Source organism: Syngnathus leptorhynchus, chromosome 19 (genome assembly GCF_054491065.1).
Source record: "Syngnathus leptorhynchus isolate UIUO chromosome 19, UIUO_Slep, whole genome shotgun sequence".
NCBI classification, from domain to species: domain Eukaryota; kingdom Metazoa; phylum Chordata; class Actinopteri; order Syngnathiformes; family Syngnathidae; genus Syngnathus; species Syngnathus leptorhynchus.
The window spans coordinates 3343462-3365572 of NC_141213.1; the positions used below are offsets into that span (position 1 = coordinate 3343462).

The 22111-nt window shown below is 38.6% G+C and overlaps 1 protein-coding gene across 3 annotated transcripts in view; it reads right to left on the minus strand.

Annotated features, from left to right (window-relative positions):
- The window catches only part of adarb2 (adenosine deaminase RNA specific B2 (inactive)), a 182030-nt gene that overhangs the window by 82545 nt on the left and 77374 nt on the right, over window positions 1-22111 (minus strand). For 2 of the 3 annotated variants that reach the window (XM_085939648.1, XM_085939649.1), the window contains exon 2: window positions 7734-7920. The exons of the other annotated variant lie outside the window; for it this stretch is intronic. In XM_085939648.1, the coding sequence (XP_085795774.1) occupies window positions 7734-7773 (40 nt within the window). In that variant the 5' untranslated portion in view covers window positions 7774-7920. The remainder of the gene's footprint in view (window positions 1-7733; window positions 7921-22111) is intronic. 3 annotated transcript variants of the gene reach the window in all.

A 22111-nucleotide genomic window follows, 5' to 3' on the forward strand; every position in this document is an offset into this window, starting at 1 on the left:
TGCACGATACCAGAAGGTCAACTGGAGTGTGTCTGGTCTGGACTTACATACCGTACTAATGAATCTCATTTGCACAGAATGCACTCATGGAAGGTGTTCCACAGGGATCTATTTTGGGTACCTTGCTGTTGTCATTGCATTTGCCGCCCCTACAAAATTATGGCATTTGTGTTCTCCACTCATATCCATACTGTGTGTAATATCGTACACAACTTCTTGTTTTTCCCTTTTAGTTGTGATTTCAGGTGAATGGAGATCTGTACTGACAAATAGCAGGGACGTTGTGGAGGTCCCTGAAGCTACATAGGCTGGTTGTGCCAGGTCTGATTAAGCCGAATATTGCATCGAGGAATCCGGGGATGGCAGGGAGTCCGGAGGGCTCAAGACAGGTGAGGGTGGTCTCATGACATCTGGTTAGAAATTTCACAATTAAAAAAACTTTCCATTATCATTAATATTTGCTGTAAATTTGCATGAGAGAACAAAAAGGACAAGGACAACTTTTCTATAACATGTATTGCAATTCAGATTTGAAAATGTGATTTGGTTAACCTGGAAAATGCTTACTTGTATTATTTATGTCCATGTTTTGGCCCCTACAACCCGCAATTATCATCCAAAAAGATCCTAAAGAAGTTCAGCTTTGTATTATTTTGGAAACATAGATTAATTGTCTCTTTTCCCAGCCAACATTCATCCTCGAAACTGCCTCCATTTGGTGCTTTCGCATCTCAGGGAGCCTCCATTCATCTCTCACACGCCACTAAAGCCATCGCGTAAAGTCAAACCGGCCCTCCCCTACCGCACACACTTTACGACATCACTAACATCCAGCTCATTAGCACTTTAAAGCTTTCCTGAATTACTTTAAGTCTTGTTTGATGTATTACAGAGCCACAGTTGTGCGAATGGCAGGAAGCTCCGAGAGAGCAACAATGTTGCTTCTCACGGCGAGCAGTTCGTTAATCTCGCCATGCGGGGTGATTTGCTAGCTCGGTTGCACTGGATTTTTCTTTTTTCTGGGCCCTTGTGGTTTGCTGCTTCAGAGCCATCTAATACCTCTTGGAATAAACGCGAAGATCAGAGGGGGAGGCGCAGTTGTCCCTATGTGATATTTGCAAGGCACCGTTTTAATTAATTTCCCCTGTCTTTGTTCACGGGACCGTGTGCGTACAGAATGGCAGCATATGGTGCTGCTCTGTTTTGCAAATCCTTCAGAATCCAATGGTGTGGGATTTATGAAAGTAACATTTGAGGTTTTGATCATTATGGCGGGCTGCTGATTGTAACCATGGCTGGAAACTGGTTATGCCTTAGATTCAGGTGGCCCGGCATATGCCGAGCATGGATGACGAGAGGTCATCCAGATCTTCAGCTATTTCATTATACCAACAGATGGCTGCAGGGATTTTCATCATTAAAACATCGCTCTGCTAAATCAGTTGTGCATCCTCATTGTTTTTAAATCGACTATGATAAAAGTGTCGTCACGTGTTGTTTTTCTGACCGAATTTGCATTGGATGGTTCAAGTGAGAACATATGACAATAGCGTAAATTGGAAAATAAAAATCTTAAAGTGTTTAGGGCAGTCTCATAAAGGCGTAAACATAAAGAAGAGTTTCACAACTACTGTGAAAATCTAAGCCTCAATCATATCGTATATTGCTTATTATATTTCAAACTTGGTATAATCAAGGCAACATAATTAAAAACTCATCTATTTACTGTACGATGCATCAAGATGGAGATTATTGTTTCAGGGCTTCCCTCCCCACTCAAGATTTGATGATGAATCACCAGATTGATTGGAATTGTCTGAAAGCATTCTTGTTGAAAAAAAAAATGTATGCAGCAGGAACAAGTCAGATTTAGAGCTAAATAGCATTGCATTGTTCCTGATTACAAGGCTCTGCTAACTCACCATGTTGGCATTCTCTCCGCCAATAACAAGGCAAGATGAATGGTATGTAATCAGTCTTTGATCCAATCAGAAATGGATTCTTGTTTGACTGGCAGAGGGGTCTCTGTGGGACTCTGATGAGGGCGAACAAAAGTGCTCCTCAGGGATGAAAGGGTCCCGACAAAAAGATATTCTGACACAAATTTAGTCAGTTCTGCTATATGGAACCCATTTTTTAACCCCTGTTGGATGTTAAATGGGGCCATTTTACAAGGTCAGAAACTGAAATAATCACCAAAGTTGACCTCCTAACAATATTACAACATGAATGATTTGAACATTTGATCACTTGAATAATTTACATTTCACCTTGTGCTATTCATTTATTTTCTGTTATGCACCCTCTAGGAAATATTTCAAAGTAAACTAGTTATATGTATGTACATGTCTGCATAAAAAAACTAAAACCAAAAATATAGATATAAATGTGGATGTGAAATGACGCTTCATTGTCACATTCTTAATAATAATAATAATAATAATAATAATAATAATAATGCAGCTGGCCAATATGTACAACAGTACTGTATATATGTATCTTGAGGTGAATCCCAATCTAAAAATAGTGGATATCTTTGGTTCAGATTTATATCCGGTGCCTCGGGTGATATCAGTGTTTACATAACAGTCGCACTGAGGCAGTATAAAACTAATGAACCATAATATTATCATCATCATCATGACCCATCATTCAATTTACATCAAGGTGAACAACATGCTGATACACTCCTCCCGAAATTGGATTTGATCAAAAAATCCTTCATGTGAACAGTAGATGGTGGTATTATGAGCTGTGGTAAAGCCGGCATATTTTCAGTATCACTTTGACATGTGGACTGCTTTACCTTCACCCTATCAGCTATCTAATTTAAAAGACCGAATCTCCTCATCAAACTACACATTTAGGTGAAGAGGTTAATCTAAGACTGACTGAGGGAAGCTTCAGTATAATAAAAAAAGTTGTTAAACTAATCCAGTTAAAACAAAAAGCAAAACTGCCCTCATTGAATATACAGTAAATGTTTCAGAACTATGAGCTTTGCTTGTCGTCAAATTAAAAACCAAAAAACAAATGCAGTGACAGAATTATAAAGGCCCAGAAGCAACATGTCTTTGAATTGACAGAGCCAAGGGATGGTAAACTATCAAGGGAATTCTGTTTTGCCTCTTTAGTTGGAATTGATTTCTTCAAAGGCGACTTTTTTTTTTTTTTTAAATTAAAACACTGAGCTAGCTAATTGTGAAATTGATTGTAGCTGTTTTTTTTTAACTACATAAAGCAATACACTGATGCCCGTAGCACAATCTGTATTTATCAGAAAAAGAAAATGCACCTTCTGCCTGTCTTATTCTCTCATTTTTCCAATGCTTAATGCTTTAATCTCTCAAACACTCAAAACGTTGAAGAAGTTATAAGCTATATGTTGGAGTGACAGCATGGACGTCTTTAACTCACAGCAAAAGCCAGTAAGCTCATCCTCAAAGTAGCTTGAAAGACTAGCAAGCAGGATTATACACTGGACCATATTGAAATTTCATGAAGGGATATGCACTTGGTTTACATGTCCTGTAGCGTCTTTGGATAATGGACAGCTGAACTATAAATGTCTTCTAGCAAGCCTTATGATGAACTCATTGTACTTCTCCACCTGCCAGTAAGATTTACGACTCGAGAGATGAGATTTCCTTTGGAAAATCACGTGACAAACCTTCACATTCGTCTTTCTTGAGGGCTAACATTACCTTCGGAGACATTATATCTCAGCAGATCTTTTTTGGCAGTGGATTCATCACTAGAGTTTCAATTATTCATCCAGATTTTTTTTTCTCAACTCTCACTATAAAGCTACAATTTAGTGGAGGATAAAATGGTTCCTCATTAAAACGATAAGGCTCTCCGGGAAAATATCTGTACCTACTTTTTTTTTTAGTTATTTCCATACTTACATACACAATCCAGATGACTGGTAATCTGCAACTAAAATTAAATGCCATAAAATTAGCAATAATATTTGTAAAATTGAGTTAGAATGACAAAGTATGGTAGCATCAAACATATCAAGATAAATAATTACTGTCTATCTATGACCCAAGGAAATATCGTACATTCAAGTACAAGCCAATTAAATCCGACTTGTCTCGCGTTCACTGAAGCAAATCTCTCACTGTTGACTTGTTCTTTAGCGGACATTGGTTCACTTCTTGGTCTGACAGACATGACAGATCAAGAGCAGCTCATGTTGTTAATTTTGTCAGGGAAATGCATCCCTTGCCATTCCAATTAATCACAACTCACTCAGCACATTGCTAAATGGCTCCGATCAAGTCAATGAGTTAACTTTGTTCATTCCCTGTGCATATTTAAAACTTCAACGCTCACTTATTGACACCTGCTCTGTACGCCATCATAAATCATACTTTGCTTCCTATCTTTAAACTCTCCATAGTTCATCGTCATGTTAGCGCTGCAGAGTAATTAGTACGACATATCTGCAGGGAGTGACAGCCACTAATACACAGTGCCGCGTTACTGTATTGCCCTGGTGACATTTCTTTCCGGAGAAAAGAGTCGACAAGGGTGACTCGCCACTTGTAAATATGGCCCTGTTGCTTTATTAGTAGCACACGATGCCACATGGAATCTTGCTATACCGACATGAGCTCCTGACTTAACTGTGGTTCATTTAACAAGTATATATTAGGAAAAAAAATAAAATAAAAAATAAAAAGAAGGAATGAAATCTTCAACAGGGAACGAGCGGAAAAACCTCCAAACCTGACTGCTGAGAAAAAAGAAATCATTCTCACTTAAATCCCAGCGAGACTAAAACGGATTCAAGGATTACACTGTGTGCTCACTTAGCTTTAATCAAAGTGCAACACTGCGCAGGCTAGTTTGGTCCTTGTTAGACATTTAAGCCAAGCGGGTTTTGTAACACGGCGAGGAAATACTTGTCTTGCAACATCTACCTCTGATCTAGTAGCGCATTTCTTTTGTGAACCTTTTTCATTTGTGCATCTTTTATATTTCAAATAATTTCAGGCTTTAACCTTCATCTTGGTAGTCTCAGTCTTCCAATATCATGTCATTATTTTTTTATATTTGACATTGCATTTTTATCCCAGTCTGTATGATCTCTATATAGAAGAACGCATGTTGTAGGCTTGATCTCTGTAAAGCAATAAAACTTCTTCTTTTTTTTTTTTTTGCTTTTGTTTTACCCACACATTCTCTCTGAGATGCAGCTTGTGCGACTGTGAGTCCTTGTACAAACAGTGCAGGTAAGTCTGCGTTTCTCTTCTTTGGGGAGGAACAGAAGACAAAGAACACCCTGAAGCTTTCTCTCATGAACAAAAATGAAACGGAGAAAAAAAGTAAATATGGGTTATTGCTCGACGTGAGCGTGCGTAGGCGGCAGGCACAGGAATCAGAGTCGTAAAACCTGATGTAAAAGTTAACGTCCATGAAAAAGCTCTGTTACAAATATTTTGATATTTTGCTTTGGTGCTAGCTCCACACATAATACAATTGATTGACATACGATTTCCTGGCTGGTCACCATTTTTCCTCATTACAACCAATTCCGTCATCGTATTCGATCGGCATCTCTTTTCTGTTCACCTGTGTGAACTTTAGAGTTTCCTTCCCACTCATTAACAGTATAACCAAGTACACTGTGTTCTTGGCCTGAGATCAAATCCACCTCTTCAAAGAGATAGTGGAGCTGAAAATGTCCAGGTTACGAGAGGAGGATCTCATTTAATGAGTCTCGTCTCTGTCCTCACTGACCACATTTAAGACGACCTTCTTTTCTGACAGTTGAAGTTCCAATAGGTGTACACTAATTTTAAATTTAACAACGTTTTCCATCATTGGAACTCCTCAAATTCCATTATTTCAATGTGACTTAGAAAGGAAATCAAAGCAAACAAAAAATGTATTTTTGTGTGGTTTCAGGTGTTTTTTGAGGGTCAACAAAATAGCGTCATCATCATGTCATAATGACACATTCTGAGTTCAAGGGGTAGCTGATGATGATGCTGTCTGGATATACCATCTTGTTTCATGTTGACTAATATCCAGCTTTTTGCCAAATCCTTTTCGAGAAGTCTTTGATGCCGGGTACAAATTGTACAAGAACAAAAGAGTCTAACACCAAAGTTGCATGTCAAGGTTGAGAACCAAACAGCCTGGATGTTTTATCAGCTCTCCACATACCCACTGGACATCTGATTTTGGAAAAAGCTGCCTTTTAATGAACACCTCATACAATGACCTCTTAGCATTTGAAGTTTTCAAACAATGTGCAGTATTCTCTTGTCGAGAATTCTACTGGTCTACTGCAAGAGCCTTGTCAAGGATCTAACGTTAATCTATCACCACTCGTTACATCAGCCTTCCCTTCCTTAGGACTTCTTATTTATTGCTGAAATGGCTTTGAACTCCCACAAACCAAGGTGTTCTCCACCGCATCTCTTTGGTTAGGTGCTTAGGTGGGATTAGGAGGGATGGATGAGGACTGACGGCATCCCTTCACTCCTTAGCAATAACCCCTGCAGGGAAAAAGTAGAATCCAGCAGAACAGGCGGACAATACTGGGCAGCTGAAATCAGAAAGCATCCTCAGGTTTTTTTTGGTTTTCCTTCTTACAACCCCTTTCGTTTGCTCTTTCAATGTCCGTGTAGAATCTAGCTCCTCTTCAGAGAATTAATTGCGCACTAATGTGATTCATAAGATACATCACACTCTTATTTTGTATTGGAAGGGAACAACATCGAACTCCTGAGAGAGTTGAACAGATTCATTATCTTAAAGAAACATCTAATCTGTTAATAAGACGACTGCAGTGTAAATGAGGACTGTCATCTAGCCTCCGCTGGGATTCATTTTTTTTTTTCCCCACTGTACCCAACGTCTATCACCCAGGCTCCTAACCCACTTGGGAAAACACGCTAGATGATCCATTGCTGTTTGGCTCCCAGCAAGTGAAACACAAACCAAAGAATCTTTCAAAGTTAAACAAATAACCCTCGGGTGATGTGTCCTTCCACATTTGGCTCCCGACTCTAGCAGCAAACTAATGTTTGTCGACGACATAAACAGTTACGTGGCGCAGATAGTCGAGAAAAAAAAAACAAGACGACGCCATGATCTTAAGAAATCTATAGGAACAAAGTACGTTAAAATGATTTTAGTAGGCAAACTTTGCAGACGAAATTCTATACCTACAATAAATATAATTAGCTGAAGAATTCTCGCATAAAGAATTAAACACCTGTATTATTTTCTAAGCATTTTCTTTTTAACATCGATTACAGCATTTTGCGGGCAGGTCATCAAAAAAAACAAGTCCGTAAGGCAAGACTGATGAAAATAATCCAGACATCCTCTTCCCTTATATTGCACTCCAGCTCTCCAAGGAAAGCCCGAAGCATTCTCGGGCCCTCTGAGCTGTATAATCCCTCCAGCATGTTCTCGCTCTGCCCTAATCGTTGAACACGCGCAGAACAGCAGACAGACGGGAGGCATCCTAATCAGATACTATGACTACCTTGGCTCCTTCTTTTTACAGGCAGGAGACAAATTCTGCCCTGAGCTCCACTCAAATCTTCCACAGCCTCTACCAACATTTCATTCTTATTGTTTTTCTGTAACTACAACCAAGGTGTGGAATATTACAATAGCCCAGCTCACTAAGCAGAAATAACATGATAAACAGAATAATCAAGAGGTCTATATATTGCCCCCTTACAGTACAAAAAACGGTTTACCCTGGGCTGGAAATAGGCCTTCTTCTGTGTCTTCTTCCATCCTTCTTCTCCTCTCAGCAAAAGAATGATTGATCTCTCCATCGGTGATAAGAAGCTCTTCCCCTTTAGGTTCTTGCTGCCACCCGTGTCCCACTTTCCCTGAGCTATCATGCCGGGCCTGTCTGAGAGGCCAATGATAACGGCAGACCTGGGACACACAGGTAAATCAATCTTAGCAATGGAAGCGAGAGGTAGGAATGAGTGTTTATGTGCGTCAATGTATATTTTTCACCAACAGCTGTCATGGACATGTTATCAGTGCATACACAAACATGATAGAATATGTCAAGATACTGTGTAATTTCTTATGATACTGCAACTCCAGTTATACTGTATGAAATTAATATAGCCAAAGTGCAAATGGGTTCCCATGAGTAGCCCCTGTTTTAAAAATAGCTCTCCTTTGATGGGACAACTTGATTTCCTTGGAATGGTGTGGAAGTGAAAAGTTCAAATTGTAAACGTTTGCAGGGATTTAATGAAATGAAATTTTCACGAGATCACATTTTGGTGTGGTGTTTTCTCTTCATAGTGTCAAACTATCACTTTTCACAGGAGACTTGGATTATTTAGTGTTATTGTCACATAATTGTTATAATGGGTTGAGTCACTCTTTTGCATGATTTTCCTCACCACTCGAGTTAAGTTTATTATTTTCCTATCTGGAAAACAGATTCAGACCCACACAATGCAGAAAGACATGAAACAGAAAATCACAGTGGTGCGTATTTACAAAACATGCAAAATAATTCGACGCCTTTCTTGCTACTTCGGGCGCGTTCAGAAATGCACTAAGACACCCGTGCGCTACTCGGCTTCCATTCATTTCCCAAATAAACCAATAAGCAGCTTGTATTTCAACGGTGTCCATCGGTGCAACTTGATACACCGTGCCCTTCGTTTTGCAAGCACTGAATTCACGAAAAGCGTATTTCCAAAGGCGTCCTCAATGTGGTACCTTGACCAACAGGTATGACACAGGAGGCCCCGCCAACCAACGCTCACCAAGGAGACGAACCATTTATTGTTAAAGCCTGAAACCTATCACGCACAAACGCTGATATCTCCCAGAGGCATGATAAACACAGTTAGTGGTATGAAGAAGTGCCTCCATGTGTAAAAAAAGCTTTTATTGCATTTCTACCACATTTTGAAAATAGAAGAGCCTGTAATGGCATCAAGCTTTATCCCTGGTGTTCATGGTCATGATATAAACCTCGATCTTTCGTCTGTATACCTGATTCCTAAAAAGAAATACACTTTGCAAAGTGTTTGTTTCAACCTTGGCTTCATCAGACAAAAAAACACATTTCCTCACATACACTGGAAGAACCTATTACTGGGAGTTTGTCATTCAGTAAGGTGACCTTACAAATGGGGAAAAAAAATCTCTTTCCAAACTATATTTATTCAAGCAACACTTATTACATTTGGCTGTTAGTGTTGCAAACGGCAATGCTGACTTACGGGTTGAAGGAGTGAACTATTGATCCAGCAATACAGAGCCATTTTTATTCATTTATATGAAAATGCCGAAATATATTACAGTATATGTTTTTCAAAGAGCTATCATCGCTGCAGAGACATTCAATAATTATGACGCTTATGAATGTGATCATGGAAAATCCATCGAACACCATCCAATGAATTTGCTCATATCGCCCACGACCTTTGCCAAACACAATTTGACATTAAACTAATATCTTCTTAATCAATATGCATCTCACAGTTTTAACACAAAATTGATTTTGCGAGTATACTAACCACCACAAAAAGGTCTGCCACATTGCAGTAATTTGATTTCCAAAAAAAGGAAACCAATACAAGTACTTTGTTTTTTTTCTATCATTCTTATTATTTCTGTCTATTAAAACTGCACCCTGACATCATGCTCTTTAAAATATAATTTTTTCAGTCCAGCCAGTCAATTTGTTGAAAACAAGACAGTAAAAAAAAAAAAAAAATCAATATTTGATTATAAAATGTGTATTTCTTATCTAAGTTGTGACTATCGCAACAAAATCTTGTTATCTTTAAAGCTCACCTTGACAAGGTTATGAGGGATTTACCGATGGTGCCTGCTCGCTGTTCTGTTTGAATAGCACCAGTTTAAATCCAAGGATACATACTGGACCAAAGACAGGGGAAATGAACTGTTGAACAATGCAATAGCAATTTTGAAGTCACGGGAGATTGCCTAAAAAAGAAAAGTACCATGTTAACTATACCATGGTGACAAAAAAAATAAATATATATATATATATATATATAAAAAAAAAAAAAATATATATATATATATATATATATATATATATATATATATATATATATATATATATATCACATCACCTGTCTACTGTATGCTAACTGGACTGTCTGGCCATTATTGCTTCTCCTCCTCCCACAACAATGTACATCCTGTAATAGCTGTCATATCTGTATTCCTCACCAACCCAAAATTAAGAATTTAATTACAGTGGCACAAAAGAGAAGGCAGCAGCTCAATATAGTTTCATGGTAATAAGGCGACAGGAGGTTGAAGGCAGCATTTGTAAAGTAATCATTGAGCTACGCTTGATGAATTTTAAATGGGGAGATAAAAAGGTAAGGTTTGGAATTGTCAGCATGGGTACGCTCATTTCAGAAGGTACAGAGGAAATCCTGCTGGAAGATTTCAAACATGTTGCCATCTGTGGGCCGAAGATACCGAGAAGTTCACGACCGGGTCGTATCATCGTAGCGAGGCTGGTATTTATATCAAAAGAGGCTTGTGATGTTTTTTTTTTTTCTCCCATGATGGATCTATAAGAAAGAAAGTAATGACTATCTTTGCTGTCAATTGGTCAGAGATGTTCAAAACAAAGTTGAATGATCTAATTCAAATATATCTTAGATTAAAACATTTATTTAATGGTGTTATCAGATCAGGATATCTTTACAAAAGACATTTAATTTTTTTATTATATGCAATTTGCATCGCCACCAGCAATTTCAGTATGTTGAGGGGAAAAAAAAAAAAAAGAGTAAACTCATTTGCTACCTTGCTTGCATTTTCATTCCCGAGCTCGGGGAACAGTCGTTTGCCCGGTTTGGACAATTTGTTCAGCACTTAATAAACTGTACGGAGTTGATATGATTGATCACTCAATGTAGCATACCCAGGCAGGAATATTTGTTGAAGCAAGCATGGAATATTAGCAATAACTATTTTGGTATATGACTTTCATATATGGCATAACTGGGTCAATGCTTCTAATTCCAAAAGAAAAAAAAAAGCCTGGCTGTGTTCCACTAAAAACATTAGCCGCCTAAGAAGGACGGAGAAAGTCACGCTCATCAAGTACAGTAAAAGTCCTTTCTGGAAAGTTATCCTTCTAAAATAGATGAAATCCAAACCTAATGCTAGTGATTAGTAAAAATACCAGGAACAAATGAGTTTCACCTTAGTCTTTCAAATGAAGGGCTCAGTAATCAGGGTAATTGCAAATAATAACCCCGGCCCACGGTGTAGGGCCTGGGGTTCTCAGCCAGCCCCTTCTGTCGTATTCTTTGTTCCTACTGATGATGTCATTAACATAGCGGGGCTCCGAGGCACATCCCGCTGTTCAGCATGATTAAGATACGCACTGACTCGGTGTCGTCAATTCCAGCAGCAGCTATTTCTGACTTTTGCTTTCATTTACCTGGCTAATCCGGCTCCAAGCACGCTACATTCCAAAAATGAGAATTTAAATGAGAACTCCAAATGTTTGCAGAGATGAGAAAATGACATTAGTTGTCTCATCGATATCTTAAACTTCCCGTTAAATGCCATGCAGGCGTACCTAGCCAGTTCTTTCACATGGGGCTTAAACATCTCGCCTCCATGGTGCTCCCTTGCCATTTGATTTCAGCCAATGATATTTGTCCAGTGTCTTAATGCTTAGATCCCTGTCTCCTAATTGATGTTCTTCAGACAAGAATATTGATGGCACAGCTCATCCAGATTGGCAGCTGCATGAATCGTTATTAGCCCGGCAGTCGGACACCCCGGCATGTTGCGAGACCATGTTCAAGTTATGCTGACGGACCCCAGGGGATGTGTCCGAGGCTCAGACAAGAGATAATTAACCATCCGAGGCCGACAGCCCACAGGTCGGCGACCCTCTGAGTGGGTGAATGGGAGGAAAACACAGGATGGGAGGGTAACCACCATCCAGGGAAGACATTTATTTATGTATTTATTTATTTATTTATTTATATTATTTTTGTTTTTTGTGCTGCAAAAATATATTTATTTATATATTTTTATTATTTTTGTTTTTTTAGCGCTGCAAAAAAACAAATGCAAAAAAAAAACCCTGCATCCCTTTCTTAGAGAAAATAGTAAATAATGACCTGAAATCAAATCGCCCAGCTCACATTATAAACTGAGGTTTTCTTGAATTTGCATATTCCTGGATATTCCGACTTCACGTAAACAGCTCTGTTTAATCGCATTTGTCAGGGAAGTGAAGAGATGCTCATCTTACACGTTGTCACGGTTTCCTTGACAACTGCAGTGAGACTTTTGCACGGCTTAATCTATAATTTCAGATTGTATGTTCTCGCACACAAACACACACAGACGCCGATAATCACACACCGTCTGTCGTTCGGAAGTTCAATTGAACCGCAGATCAGGTGAAGCAATGTGATTGAGTGGATGGCGGATGTGGACATAGGATTAAGCTCCGTGTTCATTTTCTGCTCAACATGGATATTGACTTTCTGTTGTCCTACAGTCACTTCATCCCCTCCATACTGTTGACATGAAGACTCACCTTTGAGCATCACGTTGACACTAATGTGGTGGCAAAGCAGCATTGGACCTCCCCGAGCACATCAAGGCAAATTACTTAATTCACGAGTTGCTTCCATTTGTATTCATTAGTCACCGTTTGTCACTTGTTACTTGATAACAGCGAGTCGAGATTTGCTTTGTGTCCCCTTTTTTTGCAAAATGTCATTGAATCAATAAATGGAAATGTCAATTAAATCCACATTTATCCATCTTAGAAGATAAAACAACTCACCAATGTGTTTGTGTAGGTGTACCTAATCGTTTGTCCAACACTTGACCCATCATAATTTGACATATTTATTATATTTAACTCGCAAAACAATAAATAATAACACAAACTTTAACCAGTGCAACCTTTTTTTTTTCTTCTACTGAGTATAGCTCATCGATCAGTTGGTGAATTATCTTCCTTAAGGGAGCGTCCTGAGTGATATATTTCCAATATGACGCTTCTGGAGCTGAGATATTTATTTACACCCATAGTAAAATACTTTCATGACGACCCTGGAGCTTCACAGGAAATTATGCTCACAATAGATTTCAAGCACCATTTAAAAAAAAAAAGGAGAATACAGACGAGATATCAAATGTGCTTTTTTTTTCTTCAATATTACAATGCAAAACAAGATGCAGAGTGATGCAATACTTTACAAGCAGATATGGTTTCCCTCTTCAAAAGTGAAATGAGGAAAAGAGGGGAAAAAGTAAGAAGTGGGCTGAGGATAAATCAACATCCTACAAATTCAAAAGCTGCTAGACATTATGTCCATTCATCACCTGCTACAGTGTGAAGAATAAAAGGGCCTTTACGAATAGAGTCTATTATAGAACGAGAGAGCTGCTAAGCCGCTTGTTGATTTCTTGCCAAAGTCGATAAATTGAGCAAGGCCTAAGCAGGCTACATGTGTTAAACAGTGAGCGCCGCTTGGCACGCTGCATTTGTCACCGGCGCTTTAGCTGATTGCATCGCTGTATTGACTCGCTGTATTCATGCGCTCGCCATGCAGAAAATGCACTGAAGAAAAATGCTCTCTGATTGTACTATAATGGCTTTAATAATACTTCTCGTTTTACATCGTGTTCATTACACTGATATCGAGTTGAGTCTGGAGCAGATTTGGACATTTAGAGCTCACTGGCTTCACCCGCTAAGAACAACAAGACAAAACAGTAGCAAATGTCAATCTGTCACTCATTCCTTAACCCCTTCCTTGACCTTTGCTCCTGCATAAAACACACTTCCTGCCTCCCCTAAAAAAGGCTTTGGAAACTATTTATAAGCTGCCATTGACGACTATAGACGTCAAAGATCCATTTCTACTAGGCTGGCAGTGAATTAACCTTTTCAACCTATTTCAAAATATGAAAAGTCATTCATTTGGTTTAAGATTAAATAAAATAAATCGTCCAGAGAAAAATACTGGGAGTAAATATATTTTGCAACTAATGCATACACTGTACCCCAAAAGCAATTATTAGTTACATTAACCTACATTCAATGTTCATAAATGTAAGTGTAACTAAATTATTAAACTAATGCTGCATGCATTACAAAAAAAAAAGATGATTCCTTTTTAAATAGAAAAACTGAGCGTCAGTTTTGCCACTGAAACAAAAGTACAAGGTTCCATCGACTATTTGCTCTAGTTATAAAATTCAATTTGTCTCATCAAGATGACATTCAACCTTTAGCTGCTTGTCTAACGTGCGGTAATTAGGATGAATGTAAATACATAACTTTTAATGTGCATATATTTCTGTTTATTAAATAAATCATCAGTGGCCTATATTAGTCACACACTTGTGGTTTTTTCTAGCTTATTTTTAGTCCGTTGTCCTCCTCTCATTACTGCAGTTAGTAGCACCGTGTTTTCTCTTTGCAGGTTCCATCATGTCTTCCACCCCCCCTCCCTCCCTCCAGAATGTGTGCTTCTCATTATTCACCCTCAATTATGTGAAGAGTTTGTCCTGCACTGCTTAATTACTTCTTCCAGAAAGATGATAAGTTAATTTTTGCGATTAACCCTCTGACACTTTGGCAGATGAGAATATCAAAAGCAGATTAGCATTTTTTTTTTTTGTTCGCGTCTGGCTCTCTCTGTGACATCGGGGCCATTTATTTGCAAATTGGTGAAAGAGTGTAAAAAAAAAAATAATAATAATAATAATACTAACGGTTGGATATTTATTCATGTGGGGATCAAAAAAAAAAAATGGTGGACTGATCGTTTAAATTCCATTAAACTGAAACGACTTTCACTCACATTGAAATGAAAAGTCCTTGGGCCCCTTGATGGTATTGTCATGTAAAGAGATGGCAGGAAACAAGTTGCAATTAGTGCTCTGGCTCGCATCCCTTCATCTCTCTCTCTCTCTTTCTTTCTCTCTCTCTCTCTCTCTCTCTCTCTCTCTCTCTCAAATGAAGCTTTGCACTTTGTGTCGACTAATGTTTAACACTCTCGGTCTCTCTCTCTCTCTCTCTCTCTCTCTCTGCACCATCTCCTCTGATTACTGGCATTACAGCAAATTTGCAGTTGATAATCAGCCTCCGATTCCTGCTAAATTTCTCATTACTCTGCTGGAGATGCCACTTGGGCTTTGAGTTTGAATTAATAGGGTTTAATCTGCAAGTGTGGTGTGTGTGTGTGTGTGTGTGTGTGTGTGTGTGTGTGTGTGTGTGTGTGTGTGTGTGTGTGTGTGTGTGATGTGGTGGTGTGTCTGGCCGTGCATCCGTGCTAACGCGAGGCCTCAGACACATCACACGTGTCAGGTACAATCTTGTAAGCATTCCCATGATGCCTCTTGTTTAACAATTACCCTTCATACTTCATTATTTCGGATTGGTGCAGAATAATTATGTGCAACCTTCTCAGCACAAGTGCCCGACATTCTTGGCAATAAGAGAGTCCAAACAGAAACTTTTTTTTTTTTTTGCCAAACTGTTGCCATAAACAAATGGTTTTAATTTTACCTAGAATTCACGCTAACATTTCCTGACGATTTAGAGGCTTTTATTTTTAATGTTTCAGGAATTTAAGATGACGTGAGCCGTGTTAATCAATACTCCACAAATTGCTATAAATAGAACAAAACCTGTCTAGTTTGCACAGATGCTTCTTTAGAGTGTTTAGTTTATAGGCAAATATATTTTTTTAAATAAACTATTGAGCTAATCACTATATTCTGACAATAAATAATATTTTCCTGCTATTATTGTACAATATAAATATGATCCTGCCTGCATTTTTAATTCCAAATCAAAATGTGAGGACTAATCAGTTCTCAATCATTGATATGATTGTATTATGGACACCTGCCTTGTGAATAAACAACATTCTCATTGGCCCCCCGCCTTAATCACTTGAAAATGATCCCACGGAATGCCACTTTGCTCATCAGCGGCGATACAGATATGATAAGCACAATCGACATGACAAGACAACTTGATTAACAGCTAAACAGTTGTCTTATTTAAATATTGATAAAAAACTTAAGTGAATAAAAGTTGGACTTATTTTTAACCTTTACTGTGACATCATTTGACATAATGTATATGCAAAATGTTTTTGTGACAGATTCACCTTGCCTCGCGTTAGATTCGGGGAGGGGGGGGCATCACAGATAAGCATCCAATAATATTTAAGCAGTGGGTGAGGTAATGCAAAATTCAGCCTTCATGCTGTGCTGTGCCTCAACCAGAAGCAGACATACACATATAAATAAAGAAGTCGGCAGGAGATGTGCTCTTGAAGCTTGCATTACCAAGCTGATGGCTTAAGCTTAAGCAGAGAGAGGAATGAGGGACAAATTTAGCAGCAGATCTTGGAATAACTAGGTAGGGATAAAGCTTATAAAAAGTGCAAATGGCTGCACTTCTGGACAGCGTGCTTAAGGATGACAGGGATGAAATGCTGACTTTAATATTTGCAGTTTAGCTGAAAAAAAAAACTAATATATGCACTTGAAAACTCAGCAACATATTCACAGCTACATATTTTCTATTTATTATTATTATTATTATCAGGGATGAAATGTAACCCAAATAGTTTGTCTCAAAGGGCTTGCCATAAACACCCTACTTCTGAAACCAGGTTATCAGGTGGTATATCGAGGGGCCTTCATATTTCACGCTTTAAGAAAGAAAGAGGTTTAAATGGCACATGCAGTGCTGCTTTTTTTTGCCCATCCTCAGTCAGCAGCTGATAAGTGGGATTGGACTCTCAGCTTCAGTGATTGGGACATGTGGTCCTCCCTGCAGTGAGCAGACATTGCACTCCTTCCACATTGGCCCGTCGTCATCTACAAGCATTCAAACAGAAAGGTTTGTCCTCAACTCGAGTCAATACACCGCTGCTCCTGGAGCTATTACCGATATGCTCCGGCCAAGTGTAAAACGTCTATCTTCTACTTATCAGCACACCGGCTATCGTCCAGGAAGAACTTCCAATTATACCACACCACTTCTTTATTTTCTGCAACGATGATACGGAAGTTGTGCTGCCGTATTTGAGCACTTTGAAGTATTTCGTTTTAACAGACAAAACTGTTCTTTTTTTAATAGTAATAGTTTATTTAAAAAAAAAAAAGTATTACCAAACAACTGTACAAGTTGATGAGAAAAAACAATATTTTTCATACACTAAATTGCGCACATATATATATATTCGTGCACACTAAACAAATGAATTGTGGGTGTTCCTGTGCTTGATAAATAAGTGGGGCCACCAGAAAATGACAAATTAGGTCTAAGACTAATGAACCGGTGTTTTACTTTAAAATCATTTGGAAAAGAAAATGCAAATGAAAGTCAATCAAATGATCTTTGGGCTTATTTAAACATATCAGCTGATTCCTTCCAATTTCATTTTACATCCATTTATATTATTATTGCGACACTTGAGGGCAGAGTTCATGTGGTCAGCTGACCCGAGGTAGGTATGTAACAGTGAAGCTCAGTGACGCAAGTATTTGCAAGCACTCCTTTAAAGACTAAGAAAGCGGAACTGCTCTCTTCTGGCTTTCTACAAACACGTGTTGGCCCCTGGGGTGGCTAATTTTGAATGTAATAATCTATTTAATCACAAGTTAACATTATTGATCCCTGTGTTAAAAGCTATTTACGTGAAGGCCCGTGGGCTGGTCGAGCGACGAGCTCACTCCCCTCTGTGTCATTAATTTCCCATTTCATCTAGCCTGAGGCCTGCAGCCTGCTGAGGAGATAACAAATTAAATGTGTGGGAAGGATCATTTATGCCCGGTCGGGCTCAAGAGGACAAAGTTACTCCTCCTCGCTTAGGTTGTCACAAACATATTTATGTTTACTAGACTGTATACTGTTTGCGCATGTGTTGAGTGGCTGACGTAAAAATCTTCTTTAATTTTTTTAAACTTATGTTAAATTATCACAGGAAATGAAAATCAACAGTGAAAGTCAGCAAAAATACTTTATCATTGGGAGGCGACACTTAAAACAGCTTGATGCGTCTGGCTTCAGCACCATGGACAGCGACGTTTGTTTCTCACTGGAAAAACAAACAATTAACCAACTTGGTCCAATTGAGTCAAGTCAAGTCAAGTTTATTTGTATAGCCCGAAATCACAAGCAGTCTCAAAGGGCTTCACATAGACAAACAATTGACAATTCTTCTCAAAGCATCCCCTGATCTTAAGATCTTGAGACTAATAATTTCTTTTTCGAGAGATTTGGCCAAGACATCAAGCTTTTTGAATCATTTTTCTTTATGTTTAGTTGATATGTTTGATCAAATATTTTTTTTTATAGTGTTTTATACGCAAAGTGACAGGGCCTCATAAAATTGTTAATTTCTATTCCTGTATATATTTCCACCTTCCAGAAACCAGAGAAGCTATTAGCTCATGGAGGTGCCTCAGTATTTTATTGTGGAGTTTTTATGAGCTCTCCAGTGTCACTGCATCAAAAGATTCGTGTCCGTACATGAATCTAACCATGCTAACCTTCAACCCCATTATTCAAGTGAAGCTATTTGTATCCTCTTAGTGCTTCTCGCACCATTACCCTCTATGGGTAGTAGAATCCTTTGGTCCTCCTTTTCAGCCCTACTTTGTTCCTTCAAAAGGAGCTTCGGCCAAGATGGTTTACAAGAAAGAAAAATGTTCTTGAACGTAATGATAATTGACCACTGTAGGTACGATCATCTGTACCCACAACAACTGGAAACAACATTTTGGAGAAAAATGATGGACAGCTTACATCCATCTTTCCACCTTGAACTGAAATGAGATTATTATTTACTGTTTTTCTGTATCCAATCACTCATGCATAACCGATCTCACGAGTCGACTCCGAGGAGGCTGAATAGATATGAGAAACCCCAAGGATAATTGGAAATTGATTTTTATCTTCCCCTATCCATTTGAATATGATTAACAGCAAGCTTGACACAGCACGTCAAATTAATAATGACGCACGGTGGGAAAAGACGATCGAAATGACAAGATAAATACAGATAACAGTTTATAATGCTCCCAATGCAGGTCACATGGACCGATAACAAATGAAGCGCTCGCATGCGAAAGATAATCAAGAGTCATTGACGAGGCAGGTGTAAATGAATGAAACGGCAGTTTGACATCACCCCGAGCCGCTAAAATGAACTGAGCTTCTTGTCTCCCAGTTAATCTATTTGGCAGCTTGATAGGGAACCTAGAGGTCATTCGGCACCGTGTTACTCCCCCTGACCCTGCTCCACTGTTTCCCGGAATCAAAAATGAAGTAGCGGCTAATGAAAATGAATATCACATTTTGATGTCATTAGTAGGGGGAGCGTCAAGAGTGTGAGCTTCGTTCAACAGCCATTATGCAGAGGTTAACGTCTGGGCTCAACACCGATGTTAAGCTTCCCACATTAGCTTGATTCACCGAGCAACTGGACCATTAGCATTCACTCCCCTACTCATTTGAATACTCCCTTTCCCCCCCACCACCTCCATCAGACAAAAGTTGCACACATATTCTCAAGAAGGTGAGCAAAGTCATGCCACTAACTTATCTTTAGCCTGCTCAAAACTATTGGTTTTTGATGGCTGAGGTCGTAAATGGGTTACCTAAAATCCAATATATATTGGAGGAAAGGCGCATGAGACTGTATCATCTTGATCTATAACCTGATCTCAAAGCAGGGACCCATTTATTGTCGATTTCATCCAAAAGATGGGCCTGTCAGTTGGTGGTGGGGTGGTGGTGGAGGGGGGTCTCGCCTTGCCGCTGTTTATTTTCAAATCAATACTCAATTACTATAAGGAAGATCCGCTCCCTTGCTCATTTTCAAGATGAAATTATGGACTGCAGCAGCTTAGTTAAGTTGAAACTGGTGCCATTGACTCACATGTAAGCATCAAGCTGCGGTTAAAAAATGTAAAAAAAAATAAAAAATTCAATGCCATCTCCTATTCCATTAGCCTATTCATCATTAATCATCCAGTGTGACGTGAGAGATGATCAGAGAAAACAATTTTCACCAAAAGAGCCTTATTCATTTGAAACTCATCGACTGCAGCATCTAACAACCCATCAATGCGTGTATGTAATGCACTTCCTCTTTTGTTATTGAACAGAATGGAGAGGGAACAAGAGGCTCCTCATCATTCACGTCATTGATTTACTAAATGCCAGGCATTTGCCATAGGACAGGCTGTTGTCAATAGCTTCGCCAGGGTGTGTGTGTGTGTAAATTACTCCATTATGAGGCAGTTTAAGGTATTTATCGTTGAGAGAAATTGATGGTGGATGACATAAATGGGCATGGATTGCGTGGCTGTGAGTCAAATGTCGGACTTGTTAGGCAAGTGGGAGAAAAAGAAGCTTCCTGAATAACTCGACACTTTTTTTGACCATAAAGCCCGACAAGGCATCATTCACAATAATACATGATGACAGACAGACTTTTTGCTCTTGTAAAACTAGGCTAGATATGTCCGAAGGGTCTTAGCCGGGTCTTTCCGGAGCACTGACAAGCGGTTCTGTTGTAGTTATTGTTAGTGTCTACTCTGGTTGGACAGGTCCGTCAAAACAGACATGGAAGATTGCTGGAAACAATGCTGTCTTGAAAAGAGAAAGCGTAAAAAAATGACAGGCGTAGACATAAAAGGGGCAGAGCAGTTGAAAGAAATCATCATCTGATTATGACAGAGGAATTATTTTGTCAAGATAGATAACATTTTTGCAAAATCTAACGGTCCCATACTTACAAATGTTTCATGGAAACAAAATAAAGCTACAAAGCAGTATGAATTTAAGTTATAGAAAAAAAAAAAGATTTTCTAAATATGAAAACCACTTAACTCATTCACTGCCAACCCAGTTAATATCATTGACGTCTATAACCATCAATGGCACTGAATGAATCAATTATTTTTTCACCCAAATACTCAATTATAGTTCAGTAGGATATCCGAATACCAAAATATTTAATCGTGCCTACTCCATGCAATTAGTTTCTCTTTTTATTCTTAAGAATAATTTGAAAATTTGAAAATAAACAGACAGTTCAAATCAAATTTGAACCAAAGGGGCAACGGAACAAAGATTTCTAATCATGTGCATGGTCGCAATGAGCCAAGTTCAAATTTGCTATCATTTTTCCCACATTTAGTATATTTTAGGACAGTGTTTGCTTAATAACCTCTTGAATGTGACACTTTAAACCACAATCAGTCGGTTATTGTGTGGGCTTTCCTTCTCTAATCACGACATTGTGGACTGAAGGGTTGTTTTTTTTTCACATCCGGCAAAAGTATTTCAGCTGGATGTCGGTTTTTACAATACGTGACTGGATGAGAACATTTATTCAAGTGATTACTGATGAGTCAGGCACCGTTGAGCATGTGCTTGCTTGCATCTGTCTTACAATCCAGAGGTTCAGGGTTCGAATCTCTCCTCGGGCCTTCTTGTGTGGAATCGGAGTCTGTGTTTCTAATTTTGTGTTTCCAACAATAATAGCCATCCTGGAGTAATTACAAACTAACTTGTGGCATCACATCAAATCATCCTAAATGTTTGCGCTAAAATATCTTTCCGAAACTGCAATCAACTTCTCATTAGCTGCTCTTACGGCTAATTTCGGCTACTATCAATGACAAATGTAATAAGTGCTCAAAAAAATAAAATGGTGACAGGAGTGTGGCAAATAAGCTCGGAGAAAATGATCAACGCCTTCAGACGACTTAACTTTATTCAATACATAATGGCACTGCTTCGAGAAAACAATCAAAGTCATTGATAGAATTGTCAGAAGAGATGTTATAATTTTATCAACGGCAGACTAAATATTTATATAATTGTGTCCAGAGCAACCTATATGAAAACCTGAAACCTTTGGGCTTGATGAACGAATGCTTGTTGAAGGAAAATATAATTAGTAATGGCACACATAGATTAAATAATAAAAATATAATACACAATAAACCGAAAATGTTGCTGAGACCATATAGAATATTATATTGCTCTGATATTCATCTGCCAGACAATTTGCTCATT